General features: G+C 50.2%; 2 protein-coding genes across 4 annotated transcripts in view; both read left to right on the top strand.

The window, feature by feature from the left end:
- The window catches only part of Tbc1d10b (TBC1 domain family member 10B), an 11,611-nt gene extending 7,103 nt beyond the window's left edge, over positions 1-4,508 (top strand). Inside the window, exons 5-9 of one of the 2 annotated variants that reach the window (XM_050165979.1) lie at positions 1,787-1,901; positions 2,027-2,092; positions 2,281-2,470; positions 2,770-2,924; positions 3,010-4,508. In XM_050165979.1, coding sequence (XP_050021936.1) covers positions 1,787-1,901; positions 2,027-2,092; positions 2,281-2,470; positions 2,770-2,924; positions 3,010-3,672 — 1,189 coding nt within the window. In that variant the 3' untranslated portion in view covers positions 3,673-4,508. The remainder of the gene's footprint in view (positions 1-1,786; positions 1,902-2,026; positions 2,093-2,280; positions 2,471-2,769; positions 2,925-3,009) is intronic. The other variant, XM_050165980.1, reaches the window with a different exon arrangement.
- Positions 4,509-5,984: 1,476 nt separating this feature from the next.
- Cd2bp2 (CD2 cytoplasmic tail binding protein 2) lies at positions 5,985-10,044 on the top strand. 2 transcript variants are annotated; one of them, XM_050165982.1, is made up of 7 exons: positions 5,985-6,139; positions 6,606-6,712; positions 6,917-7,052; positions 7,171-7,328; positions 7,431-7,866; positions 7,945-8,051; positions 8,127-10,044. In XM_050165982.1, exons 2-7 carry the CDS (start codon positions 6,635-6,637, stop codon positions 8,235-8,237), a joined length of 1,026 nt encoding a protein of 341 aa, XP_050021939.1. In that variant the 5' UTR covers positions 5,985-6,139; positions 6,606-6,634; the 3' UTR covers positions 8,238-10,044. The 2 variants fall into 2 exon arrangements, with proteins under 2 accessions (XP_050021939.1, XP_050021938.1); XM_050165981.1 differs by having other exon boundaries at positions 6,003-6,153.
- Positions 10,045-18,259: the final 8,215 nt, after the last annotated feature.

Raw genomic sequence — 18,259 nt, 5'->3', positions numbered from 1 at the left:
AGCACCCTGGCTGATGAGGTAAGGAAAGAAAGAGTTTGTTCTTTGGAGAGGAGAGTGGGATTAAGGGACACAACAAGTGAGAGCCGGTGAGGGGGCTCACAAGCCTGACAACCTCAGTGAGTAAAAGTAAGAAGAGGCAGCAGGCCTGGACATGTAGCTCAGTGCTAGAGTGCTTGCTTGCCTAGCATGCACAAGGCACTGGGTTCAAACCTAGCACTGCAAAAGAAATAAAGACTTAAAAAACAGCTGGGCGGTGGTGGCGCACGCCTTTAATCCCAGCACTCGGGAGGCAGAGGCAGGCGGATCTCTGTGAGTTCGAGGCCAGCCTGGTCTACAAGAGCTAGTTCCAGGACAGGCACCAAAAACTACAGAGAAACCCTGTCTCGAAAATCCAAAAAAAAAAAAAAAAAAAGACTTAAAAAACAGATTATTACTAGGCTGATTTAATAGAAAAACGATGAAGCAGAAAAGATGGCACACTAATAGCTGAAAGAAAGGCTGGGATCTCGTCATAGGCGGAGGGGTGGATATGGTCGAGGCTACATTTTTGTGTGCCTGGTACCAGAGGATGTCAGAAGAGGTGCGGGACCATCTGGAACTGGAGTTACATACAGATGGTTGTGAGTCACCATGTATGTGGGTACTGGGAGCTGAACTTGGGTCCTTTGCAAGAGCAAAAAGTGCTCTTAACTACTGATCCGTCTCTCCAGACCCCAGTATTTTGTTAGTGTTAGTTCAATATGGGCTACTTTTATTACGTAAAATAATCAGCATTGTCAAATATGTTATTTCGTTTGTATTTTGAGAATTAAATACCAAAATAAGTAAATAGGGGTGAGGCACAGCTCATTCAGTAGAATGCTTGTCTAGCATACATGGTTCTGAGTGACTCTCAGCCCCACAGGGAACAAGTGTGATGGTGCACACCTTTAATCCTGGTACTGGAGAGAGGGCGGTAGGACGATCAGAAATTCAGGATCAGGTTAGAACAAGGGCTACATGAAACCCCACCTCAAATTTTTAAAGTAATAGTGATGTAGTTGCAGATAAGATATAAATGGTCACATATGAATGACTGGATTTGGGGTGGTGCTAATGTAAGCAGTCTTAGCAGTATGACTGGAAGCAGGGAGATCTGGAAAGTTAATAGATATTTTGGGACAAAAGATAGAGGTCAGAGAAGGAAGTAGCTGTGGAGTGGGGAAAGAACAGGTGTCCATGAAGTTGGTGATAGGGTATGGCTCAGACTTTGGTGGCTACCCTTTGAGAAGCTGTTTTGGAGTAGATGGACATATCAGATATGAAGGATCAGCAAAGAAAAGAAGGCTAGGACACAGATCTGGTTCAGTGTAGAGATAAGAGTAAGAAGTGGGGTACAGCTGGTTTCCTGGCCTTTAAGAACCAGGACTACTGGATATGCTAAGAGGTCTGATAAAATCCAGTGAAACAGATAACCCTCTTGATTGACTGTCCTGGGTTTAAACACACTTGCTTCCAGAGAAGGGCTAATATTGTGGTTATTGATAAGTTCCTGGAGAAAATGACCATGATTGCTTTGGGGGTGGTTGTAGGTCAAGGAGGAAATGGGTAGGAAGCTAATAGGGTATGCAGCCAAAGATGAAAGGCTAGGACCTAGAATGCTTTGCTGAGCCTCTGGTAGGCAGGTCTGGGAAGGTAGATGGCTAAGTGGTAGTAAAGATCTGAGATTAGCTTGGAACTTGTGGGAGAGTTCTGGTCCAGGGGCAGGGGCAGGTTTGATGATTGCCATCTTCTGCACTCCCCTTAGGCAACAGGACCTGTACCGAATCCTGAAGGCCTATACCATCTACAGGCCTGACGAGGGCTACTGTCAGGCCCAGGCCCCAGTGGCTGCTGTGCTGCTCATGCACATGCCTGCGGAGGTCAGCATATGTGGACCTGGTTGGGGTGGGGGTGAGAAGATCTTGGCATACCATGGTGATGGGAGAGCTGCCTACTCCCTGCTTCTCAGGCCCCATCCCTGCCTCCTTGTTCTTGCCCTTCTTAGCAAGCCTTTTGGTGCCTGGTACAGATCTGCGACAAGTACCTCCCAGGTTACTACAGTGCAGGGCTGGTGAGTGTCTGGAAGCTGGGTGCCCTGGGGCTGTGACCTTCCCCAAGGCTGCCATAGGTCCTTGCCTTGCCTCATTTGTCCTTCTGTTCCTCTACCACTGAGGTTAAGACACCCTCTTAGGTTTGATTGTACCGAGGGGAACATAGCAAGCCAGACCCATTTCTCATGGCTCTTCCCACCACTTCTAGGAGGCCATTCAATTGGATGGAGAGATCTTTTTTGCGCTCCTGCGCCGGGCTTCCCCACTGGCACATCGGCACCTTCGTCGGCAGCGCATTGACCCTGTGCTCTACATGACAGAATGGTTCATGTGCATCTTTGCTCGCACCCTCCCGTGGGCTTCAGTGCTGCGTGTCTGGGACATGTTTTTCTGTGAAGGTATTTCAGTGGCTGCCTAGGCTCAGGGGCTAGGATTTGTCACATTATTGGTGGCCCATGGACAAAAGTATTGGTGGGCCTAGGCTTTATAATAAGCAATCTGCAAACAGGGAAAACAGGACCCATCTTGATTCAAGCCACGAACCTAGAGTCTGTTTGCCCTCTAAGAAACCTGCAACCTATAGCAACTTTCTTCACCTATAAGGTGGGCAGTTAACAGCAACAGGGGCTGTCTTTCCTATATGAGAAAGGCTAAGATCCTGGACCTGATCTCTTTGTGCCCCTCTCTGACCCTGTAGGTGTTAAGATCATCTTCCGAGTGGCTCTTGTCTTGCTGCGACACACATTGGGTTCTGTGGAAAAGCTGCGCTCCTGTCAAGGCATGTATGAAACCATGGAGCAGCTTCGAAACCTGCCACCACAGTGTATGCAGGAGGACTTCCTGGTGCATGAGGTAGGCCTTGAGCCTCAGCACACCTTGGTCTCTTCAGCCCATATCCAAACCCATCTATACTCTGGCTCCCGTGTCTTCTGTCTAGGTAACCAACCTCCCAGTGACAGAAGCATTGATTGAGCGGGAGAATGCAACCCAGCTGAAGAAGTGGCGGGAAACTAGGGGAGAGCTGCAGTATCGGCCCTCACGGCGACTACATGGCTCCCGAGCTATCCATGAGGAGCGCAGGCGGCAGCAGCCACCCCTGGGCCCTTCCTCCAGCCTCCTCAGCCTCCCTAGTCTTAAGAGCAGAGGCTCCCGGGCAGCTGGAGGGGCTCCTTCCCCACCACCTCCTGTCCGCAGGGCTAGTGCTGGCCCTGTTCCTGGGGCCGTCGTCACTGCTGAGGGACTACACCCATCCCTTCCTTCACCTACTGGCAACAGCACCCCACTAGGCACCAGTAAGGAGACCCGGCGGCAGGAGAAAGAGCGGCAGAAACAAGAGAAAGAGCGGCAGAAACAGGAGAAAGAACGGCAGAAACAGGAGAAAGAGCGAGAGAAGGAGCAGCAAAGACAGGAAAAAGAGCGGCAAAAATGGGAAAAGGAACAAGAGAAGGAACAGCAGAAGCAGGAGAAGGAGCGGCAGAAACAGGAGAAGAAAGGCCAAGGCCGGAAACTTTCCTTGCGTCAAAAGGCAGATGGGCCTCCAGCACCCCATGATGGTGGGGACAGGTCAGCAGCTGAAGCCCGGCATGATGCTTACTTCTGACCTCTTGCTGGGTCTGAATGACATGGCCCTTTTCCTTTTTCCTCAGTCAAGAGCAGACCTAGCGGGGGTGTTCTCCCAGCTCCCTTGGCAGGCTCTTCCTTTTTCTGAGGAAAGTGGCTTGATTCCCCTGACTCCTTGCCAGCTGCTGATCCCTACATGGCCTGGACAGCCACAGTGCATGGGACAGTTATATTTCCTAGGTAGCAGTGACCAAGTCTGGAGATTCTTTCGTCCAGTTAGGCTCAGCTTGGGTCTCTGTCACTCCTACGGACTCCTTCTGGGGCACTGTCTGAATTTGCCTTTTGTCACCATAGGGTGACTCTGGCAATGACAGTTAGCAGTTGCAGATTCTTACACTCCAGTGGCTTCCCTTAGATGGTGGAGCTAGGTTCCTTTTCCTGTTTTGGGGCCCTGCCTGTCACCCCACTGGGGGCCAAGGCTATTTTTTCTCTCCTGGATATCCTTGTGTTGTAATTATGTACAGAAGGTCAGGTTGGCCTAGGGTGGGGTGCTCTGACCTGTGTTCCACAGTGCTCCTGTACTCCAGTTTATTTAAGGGGACGTGCAGTTGTCCTCCATTTCCTTCCCACCTGTGTCCTGCTCTCCCTCCTAACCCACTTGCTTTATATGCTCAAGCCTCTCTGCCGCCTCATTAGGAAGCCTGTCTTTCACTTTGTTCCTTTCCAGCCGTCAAGCCCCTCTCTGAGTAAGGGTCTTCCCTTGAGTACAGGGGGTGGAACCCAATGTTTACATTCTCTTCTGTCTTGGTCCCCATCCCAGTGGCGGTTTTGTGGCGCTTTGAGGAACCGGAAAAAGAACCTGCTGTTATACCTGGATCTGTCTCCTGCCTTGTTATTTAAAGGGGGCTTTGGGGTAAGGGGAGGGAGCCAGGAAGAAAGTCTGAGTCTCCATTCTCATTCTGACCTTAGCAGGTACATCTAGACTATCCAAGCGTAGCGGTCCAGCTCCTGCCTCAGCTTTGCTTGGGATCTGCTACCTCCACTATCACTGGCTTCCTGGGGCCCTCTGCACAGCTCAGAGCACTGAGATCCCCTTTCCAACATGCTTGTGCACTCCTTGAAGCTGAAGGAGGGCTATGGGGACTGCAAAGCCAGTCTTCAGGTTCTTGGTCAGCAGCTTGGTGCACTTCCTGGTACTGGGCTTCTAGGGTGGACTACCTGTCTTCAGTTCATCTCTGCAGGTGCACACAACCAATCATCCAATTCTTGTTTTCTGTGGCTACCTTGTAGTGTCATCGGCCACCCCAGTTTCTACCCAGGGGTCAGGATAGTAAAGGGATAGGGTCCTCTGGTCCTAAGGTGGAGTTCTCTCCTCATGGCAGGCAGTTCTTAGGATGAGGCTCAGGGGTGTGTGATCTCTAGGTAGAAGAGGAAGTTCTCTCCGGGACGAAACAGCAGTGCTAAGAGCTGGTGTTTCAGGATCCTTTCTGTGTAGCAAGATGCCCTGCTGGTCTAGGACCTGTGTTCTGTGTCCCTGGAAGGAACTCAGGACGCACTTCCAAAAAAATTTCGTCGTGATTCAGAATGGAGAAAATCCTGCAGAGGAAAGGTGTGGTCCGTCTGGCTGCCCTCATTCAGCTACTGCAGGATCACCTGAGCTATCTTGCCTGGGGGTGGAGGTGTTCCCAAGAGCTCCAGATCTAGACCTGCTGTCGAGATTTCACCTGGCTCCACCTTTGCAGGAGCCAAGCACCTCGGTTGGTAACTGGTTCAAGAACTTTTCTGGGTGAACCAGAGAGCAGGGCGCTATGGACTTCTGCCTGGATACTGGGCGTTCCTGTTATGGCTGTTCCACTGCAAAAACTAGGAACTGAGTAGGGAAGACATGGGGCCAATGACTCCCAGGGTCCTAAAAGCTAGGTTTGAAAAGTACCAAAGTGCTGACAATCAGAAATAGGACTCAGGAAGAAAAGTAAGGGGTTTTGTTTGTTGTTTTTAAGAGATGGTCTCACGTATCACCGATTGGCCGTAATCTCGCGACAATAATTCTGCCTGTTTCCCTGGTGCTGGGACTGTCAAGTTTGGAACGCAGGGTTTCTATTGAATGCTGTTGGGCGCAAAGAACCCTATCTATAAAGTCAAACTGGAACCAACTGCCTCCGCTCGGCTTTGTCCCTCCATCCACGTCTTGGGCACCTATTTAAGCAGACAGAGCGCCACGTCCCCAGCAGAACCTCCATTGTAGAGGAATAATAAACACTTCCCGCCTCAAGCGGGCGAGGCAGGTACGGGAGTTCACGTGAGCCTACGTCACTTCCTGCGAAGACTGCCTTAGCTAATGGTATACATCCGCCAGTACCGACAGTCTTTAGGCGAGGAGTGAAACCACTTCCGGCCCTCATGGCGCCCTCCAGAGTCTCCTTCCGGGTGATGGAGGCGAGTGGCCCGGATGTAATACTGGCGAAGGCATCTTTCCTTTTCTTCCCCGCCTGGTTCTGGGTTCCTAGGTGAGCGCCGGCCGGTAAGAGTACTGTTCGGATACCTGCGGATTTGCTTCCTCTGTAACTTGTACCGAATGTGACGTGGTCGAGCTGCGTGGAGTTGGGGGTTCGAAGCAACTAGGGCGTCAGCTCTTGGGTCCGACCGGCCTCTGAGGGCACTCGGGTGGGAGAGCTGGTTGAGCTCTGTAGCCCAGACTGGTAGGGAGCGATGACGTCCTGGAGCCCTTTCTTTCCTGCGTGGGATACCCACAGGGTCCACGCGGGGGCGGAGGTCCTTCACGTATCCTCCCTTCAGCGCCTCCGAATTGCTAACCCAGTACAGGACATCCTGCTTGCTTGCTCTTTCTGATGGTTTAGTGATCCTTCCTCTCTCAAGCGGGACCTGGCACTTAACAAGAAAATGTGTGTGGTAACTGGGCATTCTCGCCGCCGTCTCTCCTCCCCTAATTTCCTTACCCTATCTTTATCCTAGGTCCTGCTGGAGGAAGTGTTCTGTCAGTCATGCCAAAGAGGAAAGTGACTTTTCAAGGAGTAGGAGATGAGGATGATGAAGATGAACTCAGTGTTCCCAAAAAGAAGGTGAGATGATGAGACTCCTGAGTTCTGTGGATCATTGAGGGGAAATAAGAGGGAGGCGTCTGATGGGAGGAACGCTGAGACGCGGAAGAAAGAGTTTTCCCCGGTGCATTGGTTTGGAAGGTTTCCTGTTTGCATACAGATCCTAGAATATTTGGGAAACTAGCCAGTCGGTTGCATTTCTCATTTGCTACTTCCTACTCACAGTTGGTGGACCCTGTGGCTGGAGCAGGGGGTCCTGGGAGCCGCTTCAAAGGCAAACACTCTTTAGACAGTGATGAGGAGGATGACGATGAGGAAGGCTCCAGCAAGTATGATATCCTGGCCTCAGAGGATGTGGAAGGTGAGCTATTCCAGAAGTTAGCTGTGTTGTTGGGGGGACAGGTCAGAGTGTGGAGGGGGGAGGTGTGCCTGTTTGGTTTTTGCATGCCTCGCATGGGGCCTCCATGTCTTTGGTGCAGGTCAGGAAGCAGCTACTCTCCCTAGTGAGGGGGGTGTGAGGATCACACCCTTCAACCTGCAGGAAGAGATGGAGGAAGGCCATTTTGATGCTGACGGCAACTACTTCCTGAACCAAGATGCGCAGATCCGAGACAGCTGGCTGGACAACATTGACTGGGTGAGGCTCAGGAGCTCTTCTGGCTGAGGCCCTGAAATGCAGGTGGTGGGCCTGGGCCCTGGTGGAAGTTTGCAGGAAATAAAAATTACCTTTCACCTACAGGTGAAGATCAAGGAGCGGCCACCTGATAAGCACCAGGTTTCAGACTCAGAGGAGGAAGACGGCGTGGGGCAGACTCCAATGAGTGCCCAAGCCCTCCTGGAGGGACTTTTGGAGCTGTTGTTGCCAAGAGAGACAGTGGCTGGGGCACTTAGGCGCCTGGGGGCCCGAGGAGGTGGCAAAGGGGACAGTAAGGGGACTGGACGGCCCAATTCCCCACAGCGCCTAGACCGGCTCTCCGGGTTGGCTGATCAAATGGTGGCTCGCGGCAATCTTGGTGTGTACCAGGAAACAAGGGAACGGTTGGCCATGCGACTGAAGGGGTTGGGGTGTCGGACCCAGGGATCCCATGACCCCACGCCTCCACCCTCCCTGGACATGTTTGCTGAGGAAGTGACAGAGGGGGAACTGGAAACCCCAACCCCTACCCATAAAGGAGGTAAGTGTGGAAGGCACAGGAGGGACAGTGTGGGCGGGAGACCGAGCACTTGAGGCCCTGCTCCCTTGGTTGTTGTAGACGCAGAGGCCGTGGGAGATGGTCTGATGGACGTGATGTGGGAGTACAAGTGGGAGAACACGGGAGATGCTGAGCTGTACGGACCGTTCACCAGTGCCCAGATGCAGGTGAGTCCCTTCCTGCCTTCCCTCCCCGTCCCAGCTTCTGTCACCTTTCTTCAGCTTTGTCCTTTCTTTCTGCAGACCTGGGTGAGTGAGGGCTACTTCCCGGATGGTGTTTATTGCCGGAAGCTGGACCCTCCAGGTGGTCAGTTCTACAATTCCAAACGCATTGATTTTGATCTCTACACGTGAGCCTGCTAAAGGTCCAGTGTGGCAGCCCCTTTGTTCTTGGACTTGGCAAAGGAAGCGCCAGCTGCCCTGCGCAGTGAGGATATTGGAGGCTACTTTCCAGCTAGTTTTTCTTTCCCAATAAAAGCCTTGAGTGTGTGTGCATCAGGGCCTGGACTGTGCTGAGAGCCTGGACCCAGGAGTCGGAGTCAGGGTTTCTCCTCAGTTTGAGTGTTCCTCCCAAGAGCCTCTCCTCAGGTGCTTTTCCGCGTGTCTCGGACCAGCTCAGTTTGTTCTCCACCTTTGGTGGCAGTGGTAGGGCCGTCCGGCGTCCTGTGACTTGTCATGTAAAATTCCCTCAGTCACTCTTCTCCCATCTCCCCGCAAGTCCTGCTCTGCTGACCTTTGGCTTTTAGGACTTAGATTCTCTGGCCTGTCAGCCCTCTTGCTACTGGGACATGTGGAAGAGTTTGAGACCCTATTGAGAGTACAGGAAGCCTCTTAAACATGGAAGCTTCTCTTCACTCTCATCCGGTTTTTCTGTCCCTTGCAGTAGTTCCCATGGCTCATAGGTGAAGTGTACACTCAATAGCTTTTCAAAGCTGCTTGGTCCACCATGCAGTATAGAGGCACAGAGAGGGGCAGTGACTTCCTGGAGATCACACAGTAAATTAGAGAGCTGACCCAGACCCAGTGAATTGCTTCCCTGACCTTACTTGGCATAAAGTTCTTTCTTCCTTGGCCTTTTGGGTCCTGCAATTTCTATTTTCCAGGCTTCCACATCTTTGGCATAGGGCTGGTACCTTGAGGAGACATGACTGTACTGGTCCCCTCCAGGAGTCCTGAGTGCTGCGGGAGGCAGGCACGGTCCTAATGACAGTGCTTCACGCCCGCCAGTGCTGTCCTGAGCCCCCTCACCTGTGCACCCTGGACATGAGAGGTATCCTGAGAGCCGCAGGGCATAGGAGCCAGGCTGGGAATGTGGAAAGTAGGGGCTCTGGCTTGGTTGGGGTGCTGGATGCATTAGTCCCTGTTCACTGCCAGCCTAGACCACAATTTCCTTGACTTGGAGAAGCCCATTAGTGGTAAGACATCTACTGAACGTTAGTTATAAGGTGTTACTGGTTAAAGGATGGACCTCTTTCAGAGATATTTAATAGTGGAAAGTTGATGTCTAGGGTGAGTGAAATCCGGTCCGTAGCCTGAGTGAGTGTTTGATGAGACGACACCAGGTCCTTCCCTGAGGTGTCCTCCAGGTGCCTCAGATCTGAGCTACCTTTCTGTGTGCCCTTCACTGATGACATCGAGGAGGGGCAGAATATCAATCCCCAAGGATAGCCTCCTCCAGAACCCAGACCCACAGAGGAAAGGGGTCGTGCAGGGTGAAGTTAAGAATTTTTTAAAATTTTTTTGAGATGAGGTCTCATTGTGTATCCTTGGCTGGCCTGGAACTCACAAGAGATCTGCTTGCCTCCAGTCCCAAGTGTTGGGATTAAAGGTGTGAGCCACAGTGCTTAGCAAAATTGAGAATTTTTGAAACTGGGAGATTACCTTTGATTATTGGTGTGGGACCATTGTAATCACTGGGTCCTCATGCTGGAAACGGAACCGAGAAACTCTCAGCAAGAGAGCAGAGGACTCTGTCTGAAAGATGGAAGGGTGTCGGTGGCCTGGAGAAACAAGAAAGACAGATGGGTTCTTCCAGACATGTGCAGCACAGCGGTGGTACCCAGGGAAACTAACTGTGGGCATGTGACCTCCAGGGAACCCAGGGAAACTAACTGGGCTCGTGACCTCCGGGACTGTAAGATAATAAATCTGTGTGAAGCCACTTGTGTTGTGGTCATTTGATAGGGCACCAGTAGGAAATGAAAATACACCTACTCTCTGGAGAGCCCCAACCGCTTTTGAACCCTGTTGGTGCTCCAGAGTTCTGTGTAGTTCTCTCAGCCAAGCTCTCACCAGGCCCAGCCTGGCTTAGGTTTTGAGATTGGAAACAACATTCAGGGTGGTATGACCATGTGTTTTCTCAGCACAAAGCCAGGAATTGTTTGGATGGGTTTGGTTTTGTTTTTTGCGACAAGATCTCCCTATACTCTGGCTGTCCTGGAATTCACAATGTAGACCAGGCTAGTCTTAACTCACAGAGATCCACATGCCTCTGCCTCCCCAATGCTAGGCAAACCACCTCCCTCCCCAATAATAAAACTACAATGTAATTAAGAAGAAAAAAAAAAATAAAAAAAAACAGGCTGGAGAGATGCCCGGGCAGTTAAAAGGACCAAGGTTTGATTCTCAGTTCTTACACCTTGACTCACAACTGTCTCTGTTCCAGGGAATTTCGTGATGTCATGCCTTTAGCTTTTGCGGGCACCGGGCACACATGTGGTGCAGACATAATATGCAGGCTAAGCACCCAAACACATTTCTTTTTGTTTTCGAGATAAGAGTTTCTTTGTACCTTTGGGGCCTGTCCTAGAACTCACTGTGTAGACCAGGCTGGCCTTGAACTCACAGAAATCTGTCTGCCTCTGCCTCCCAAGTACGCCACCACCACCTGGCATTTTTTTTTTTAATTAAAATTCAGCAGTGTGGCTTTAGCTGACGACTTCATTGTCTGGCCCTGGTGATCCCTGCCAACACCGTCTGCGTGGATTTGTGGGTGTTTTGGATAAATGGAACTGTATAGCATGTGATCTCTGGCTTACTTTCTGTACCTGTTTTTAGAGTTTATCCATGGTAGAAGAGTAACTTCCCCCCCTTTTTTAGAGGGGTAGGGTGGGGAGGGGGATAGTTTCTCTATGTAACCCAGGCTGGCCTGGAACTCACTATGTAGACCAGGCTGACCTCAAATCTAGAGGTCTGTCTGCTTCTGTCTTGAGTTCTGGGTTTAGAGGCCTGTGCCACCAGGACAGCGCAGGGGCTCCATTCTTTGTTGTTGGCTTGTCTTTTGGGTGCATAGTATGTTACTATTACGTAGGCTTTCCATTTTATTTGGGTTTTACTGGTTCTCCCTTACTGCCTTTAATTTTTATTTTTGAATGTGATGTAAGAGATGGAACCCAGGACTTTAAACAACCATTTTTTATTAATTGAGAATTTCATACAATGTATTTTTAGTTATATTCATTTCCTTTCCCCAGTGCCTCTCATATCCAACCTTATTCCCTACCCACCCAAATGTGAGGGTTTTTATTCCCCACCAAGTCCACCTTGTGTCGCCCAGCTACTCTTGAGTGGAATGGAACCCAGGGGTTTGCATCTGCCAGACAAGCCAACCACCACTGCGCTACATCCCTAGCCCTTCAGAGTTTCTCTGAAAACTCCATCTGTGTGCACACTCACCCATGCGGATGGGGTCTTGTGGATCCTGGGGACCCATCAGGTTGCTTGGCTTGATAGCAAATTCCTTTCCCAGCCGAACCATCTCACTGGCCCCCCTTTAAAAATGTTTTATTTCTTGGCGCCCAAGCTGGCCTTGATGAATCTTCCTGTCCCGAGCCCTTGACTGCTGGAGTTAGGAGATGTGCCATGTCCAGCTATTCTGTTCACTTAACGTTGTTATGGCTCCTGCTGCTCTTCAGGTGAAGTCCCGAAGCCGGAAGCTATTTGGGAAGCTCTCCCGTTGGACTCCAGCCCTACTTTCTTTTTCTTTTCTTTTCCTTTCTTTTCTTTTCTTTTCTTTCCTTTTCTTTTCTCCCCCTTCCCACCCCCTCCCTCCCTCCACATTACCAGCTGAATGGAGCAGATCATTTCAGTTCCCCAAGCCTGGCCCCAGACTCTGTCTCTTTTCCCTGACCCTCCCTCCCCCGCCCAGCCTTAAGGAAAGATGTCTCGTGTGTCAGATTTTGAGGTCTCAGCCCACGGTTGCTGTGAGCCTGTGGTGAGGCTGAACATGGTGCAGAAGACTAAGGAGAACAGCTAACCCTGGGAGCCCTTTCCCCAGCTGTCAGGGCCTTAGGGCGTGTGACACTGGTTGGCGATGTGCTGCATTCATTTCTGCAGTGGAACATTTGTTTAATGCAAAGATGTGCTGTGTTTTTTCTTTTTTTTTTTTTTTTTTTCTTTTTTGGATTTTTCGAGACAGGGTTTCTCCGTAGCTTTTTGGTTCCTGTCCTGGAACTAGCTCTTGTAGACCAGGCTGGCCTCGAACTCACAGAGATCCGCCTGCCTCTGCCTCCCAAGTGCTGGGATTAAAGGCGTGCGCCACCACCACCACGCGTGCTGTGTTCTTTTATGTTGCATTTGTTTAACTCTGTAAAGCTGTGTTGCTTTGCCTGTCTAAATAAAACACCTGATTGGTCTAATAGAGAGCTGAACAGTCAATAGCGAGGCAGGAGAGGAATAGGTGGGGCTGGCAGTCAGAATAAAGAGGAAAAATCTAGGGAAGAGCGAGGAGGAGGAAAAGAAGGAGGTGAGGACACCAGGGGCCAGCCACATAGCCTTGGAGTAAGTAGGAAGAAAGATGTACAGAATGAAGAAAGGTAAAAGAGCCCAGAGGCAAAAAGTTAAAGAGAAATGGGATAATTTAAGTTAGCAAAGCTGGCTAGAAACAAGGAAGCCAAGACTGAGCATTCAGAAGAATAAGTCTCCATGTATTTATTTGGGAGCTGGATGGCGGCCCCCCCAAAGAGTTTTTTTTTTTTTTTACTCTGGGCTTCCTGAGTTCCCACCTCTCGCTTGCCAGCGTGGTGATTGTTTGTTCCACTGAGTCTGTAGCTCAGGTGTGCAATTCAGCACAGAAACCACCTTTCCCACTCACTGCTCTCAACGAGCCCTAGAGCCAGGCAGATGACAGGAAATGGCCCGGCTGTTTCCTGTCTGTTCCAGGCAGGCCAAAGAGGGTGTGATGCCTGGGTGTGGCTCATACCTGTAATCCCAGCCCTGTGAGTCGGAGGCAGGAGGATCAGGAGCTATTTGCTTTGCTGACTAAGAAGATAAGGTGCAGTTTGGATGGTGGTATTAGACTTCTGAACCCAGAGGGCACTGGTGGGCATCTTAGTTAATTTTTTTTTTTCTGTAATAAAAACATGATCCAAGCCAGGTGGTGGTGGCACACACCTTGACCAGTCTCTGAGTTCAAGGCCAGCCTGGTCTATGGAGCATCCAAGACAGCCAGGGCTACACAGAAAACCCCTATTTTGAAAAACAAAACAAGGGCTGGAGAGATGGCTAGGAGGGTAAGAGCACTGATTGCTCTTCCAGAGGTCCTGAGTTCAATTCCCAGCAACCACATGGTGGCTCACAACCATCTATAATGAGATCTGGTGCCCCAATTCTGGAGTGCAGTCATACATGCAGCCAGAATACTGTATGCATAATAAATAAAGTCTTTTTAAAAAAAGAGAGAGAGAGAAAAGGGCTCAGAGGTTAAGAGCACTGAGTTCAATTCCCAGCAACCACATGGTGGCTCACAACCATCTATAATGAGATCTGGTGCCCCAATTCTGGAGTGCAGTCATACATGCAGCCAGAATACTGTATGCATAATAAATAAAGTCTTTTTAAAAAAAGAGAGAGAGAGAAAAGGGCTCAGAGGTTAAGAGCACTGAGTTCAATTCCCAGCAACCGCATGGAGGCCCCCAGCCATCTGTAACTCTGACTCTAGGACAGTTGTTCACAACCTGTTGGTTGTGACCCTTTGGGAGTCAAATGACCCTTTTACAAGGGTCACCTAGGACCATCAGAAAACAGATATTTGCATTATGATTCATAGCAGTAGCAACTTTATGAAGTAGCAATGAAAATTTTATGGTTGGGGGTCACCACAACATGAGGAACTGTATTAAAGGGGCACAATATTAGTAAGGTTGAGGACCACACTCTAGGGGATTGGCAGTCCCCTTCTGGCCTCCACAGACAGCAGACACACAGGTGGAACACACACACACAGCACAACACCTGTACATATAAAAGGAAAGAGCGGGGGACACATTCTGAGCAGCGCATCACTGGGTGGGTGCTTTTTCATTTTCAAACAGTGTTGTTCCAGCAACAACGTGTGTGTTACTGAACAAACCTGAGTGGTGTGACCTGTCGCACACCTGCCATTTGGGTCCTCTGCTGCAGCCCTGCATGTGTGACATGCTAAACATGACAGACAAGTGTAAGGCAGTGGGAATACGTATGCCTAAGCACGGAACAAGACCAGGAAAGATGCCAGGCAAGTTACTAAACCTAGACACTTTCAGGCCTATTCTATGGGCTGCATGCCTCCAGAGGGTCCAGGGAGAGGGCAAATGCCCTGCCTCCACATGGCTGGCCCCAGAGGAGCTGCTGACAGGAGGGCTACAGAGAACCTTGTTACCACCAGCCTCCCAGGACTGCCCTTCTCCCCAGGACCCGAGGTAGTTGCTCCTTGGTGTTTCCTTCCTTCTTCCTCTTCTCTCCCCCAACCCCGACTCATCATGTAGTCTGAATTCCTGTTCCTGCGACAACCCTAAGTCTAGAATGACAGCTCTGTGTCACCATCTCTCTCTCTCTCTGAGATAAGGGTTCTCTGTGTTGCCCTGGCTGTCCTAGAAATTGCTCTATAGACCAGGCTAGCCTCGAACTCACAGAGATCCACCTGCCTCTGCCTCCCGAGTGCTGGGATTAAAGCATGCGCCACTGCTGCCCGGCTTGTTTTTATTTTTTAACTGTATTTTTTTGGTGCCCAAATCCATTCCCACTTTGTGTCCCCCATAAACAGGGGATGGGCGTGGGAGGAGCCTTAGCTTTCCACTGGCATCTCTGAAGTTCTTTGTGGAGGTCAGCAGGTGGCTCCATTCTCTGTGTTTGTGAATGTCCTGCAGTGCATGCTGGAGTTCAACTGTCACGAACTCATCTGGCTCCACGCAGAGGTCTGAAGCCTGTGGAACCGTCTTTAGACACTAGAGACACAGCGGGTTGTGAGCTGCCGTGTAAGGACTGAGAATTGAACCTGGGTCCTCTGAAAGAACAAGGACTCTTCAGCACTGAGGCAGCTCTCTTGATAGGGGTGCTCCTGAAAGTGCCCCACTGATCACACATTTAGACCTCGGAGTGTGCACTTAGACATCTGCACACATCTGCTCTTGTGATGGGGAACGGCTGTACAAATGTCCCCCTCCCGGTAGTTGGAATATGGAGCCTGCAGGGGCACTTCCTGAGGGGGACATAAGGGTTGCTTGGGCCAGTAGCTGTGCAGTAAGACCTATTTCAGTCTCTCTGTTGTTTGTGACATGGTCTGCCTGCGAATACAGGCAGGTGATATGCCAGCCTGAGTCAGGAAGCTCCTGTTCCCCCCCCCTCCCCCCACCTGCTACTCATTGATCAGTGCCGAAGACGGAGCTCAAATCCTTGCTCGGGCTTCACGAGCATTCTACACTCTAACTATCCCCCAGCCCAGAAGTGTTTCTTTCCCTCCGTCCCTCCCTTCCTTCCTTTCTTTCCTTCATTTTTTTGAAGAAACAGGATTTCTCTGTGTTGACTGTCTTGGAACTCGGTCTGTAGAACTTTGAACTCAGAGATCTTCCTGCTTCTGTCTCCCGAGTGTTGGGATTAAAGTTGTATGCTACCATTGTCTGGAAAAGTATTTTTTTTGACCCCCGGTTTGGGTAGGGCCCCCATAACCCTTGTACCTTGAGATTAATAGTCACAATAGGCTCCCCCAGAGCTGGGGACTCTGGAGGAAGATCTCTATCCCCAGGACCGAATTCCCTCTCAGGCACTGTGATAGCTGGTCAGTAAATACTTGCTGACAGGGACACTAGGAAGGGGGTGTTATGAGAGTGGGGGTGGGGGGTGGGGAGTGGGGAGCAGGGGGTGGCTATGGGCAGGTGCTGCGGGATGGAGCCCAGGCCTGTATTGGTCCACAGTGTCAGGGATCAGTATAGCCAAGCAGACCAGAACAAACTGAGAATGGAGGTGGTGCTGCAGATATGTAACCTCAGTACGTGGGAGGCTGAGGCAGGAGGATAGCTCTGAGGTCAGGACAGCCTTTGCTCCAGAGTAAGAGCTTGTCTCAGACAAGAAACAGCAAGTAAATGTCTCTGAACACTTCCTGTTCCAAATGCAGCAAGCTTTTAGCTCAGCCTGTCTTTCAGCTGTTCTTCCTGGTCCAGGCTCCAGCTGGCGTTTTATGTCCTTTTCTTCTTCATTCAGTTCAGATTTTCTAACCTTCCAAATGTACATCAAAGCAAGCCAGTCTTTAGCTTCCTCTCTATTTGAAGCAATTTCATCTCAAGTCTGAAGAGTTGAAGGGGGTTGCACACGGGGATGCCGTAGCTGCCCGGCTCAGGCACCACAGCCAGGATGAGGAGGGCAACTTTTGAGTGGAAATTGATCACCTGACCATAGCAAAGAGCTTTTCATCCCTCAACAAAAAGTGAGCTGGCCTATTTAGAAATAACAACCCTGCATCAGGGAAGAATCAATAAAACCACAAGCTAAAAGAAACGTAGAGGAGGATGCCAGTCTACCTACTGTGGTTTAATATTTCCCCCAATTTCTGTCCAACAAATTAAGATTCCTGATGGGGCCGGCGATGGTGGCGCACGCCTTTAATCCCAGCACTCGGGAGGCAGAGGCAGGCGGATCTCTGTGAGTTCGAGACCAGCCTGGTCTACAAGAGCTAGTTCCAGGACAGGCTCCAAAAACCACAGAGAAACCCTGTCTCAAAAAAAAAAAAAAAAGATTCCTGATGGGCAGTGGTGGCATACACTTTAATCCCGGCACTGTGGAGGCAGGGGCAGGGGGATCTCTGAGTTTGAGGCCAGCCTGGTCTACAGAGTGAGTTCCAGGACAGCCAGGGCTGTTACACAGAGAAACCCTGTCTCAATAAATAAATAAATAAATATAAAAATAAAATTAAGATTTTTGTTTTTCTTTTTCTGTATAAGTCCGAAGTCTCTCTGAGAAGATGGGAATGTGACCTTGTTTTTGAGGAAGATGAGAATGAAGGGGTTTTCCGTGGTGTTCCCCCATAGTCTGTAAAAGTTCCTTGTCCAGAAAGTATTAATAACAGAAAATACTAGCACTGAGTTATTTTTCTCACTTTTTTGAGACTACAATATAATTGCGTCATTTCTCCTTTCCATTTCCTTCCTCCAAATTCCCCCTATCCTCCCTCCTTGCTCTCTTTCAAATCCGTGGCCTCTTTTTGTCAGTAATTGTTGTTGCATACATGTATGTAGTAGATACTCCTAAATACATAAATACGACCTGCTCAGTCTATACAATGTTCTCAGGGCTGACCATTTGGTATTGATTGGATAACCAATTGGTGTACTCTACCCCCGAGGAAGACTCCTCCCCCTTGTGGCGGTTTGAAAGAAAATGGTCCCCCCAAAGGGAGTGGCATTATTAGGTGTGGCCTTTGTTGTAGGAAGCGTCACAGTGGGGGCGGGCTTTGAGGTCTCTTTGGCTCAAGCTTCCCTCTGTATGACAGTCACTGACTTCCTGTTGCCGACCTGTGAAGACGTAAGGACTTCTTACACGTCTGCCTCCCTGCCACCATGCTCCGTGTCATGACGATAGTGGACTGAACCTCTGAACCGTAAGCCACTACCACAATTAAATGTTGTTCCTTATGAGAGTTGCCGTGGTCACAGTATCTCTTCACAGCAACAGAAACCTAACTAAGACGCTCCTGCTCTTAGCATCGTCTCCTGTTTTTTGTGCAGGGTTGAGGTCTCCCAGCGTCCCTCCATCACGTTAGCATATCTGTTGATGTCATCCAGGTTCACACTATGTGTAGGCAGCCCTGTTGAGGAGGGGGTAAAAAAACGGATGTCTGGAAAGTCATGAGGAACCATGCTATTAAACAGCCAGCTAAAAGTACCCATAAATACGTGCAAATCCTGCTTACGTGTGCACCTATAGTTTAAATGAAAACTTCCCAATTGGCTGACAGTGCTCCCTCCAAGAGCCGCAGCCCCCTGCAGGAGCAGCCCCCTGCAGGAGCAGCGCTCTTCTGAGTCAGTGCTGCCCCGGCGACTCCCAGAACCTCACAGCCTGTTGATGCTGCCCTTGCTTGTCCTCCTTGATGGAAGGTAAGTCCCTATTGCTGAAGACACAGGACCCAG

The sequence above is a fragment of the Alexandromys fortis genome, unplaced genomic scaffold (genome assembly GCF_014885135.2).
Source record: "Alexandromys fortis isolate MF-2015 unplaced genomic scaffold, M_Fortis_MF-2015_v1.1 scaffold_146, whole genome shotgun sequence".
Lineage (NCBI taxonomy): Eukaryota > Metazoa > Chordata > Mammalia > Rodentia > Cricetidae > Alexandromys > Alexandromys fortis.
This window is presented reverse-complemented; position numbering and strand designations above follow the sequence as displayed.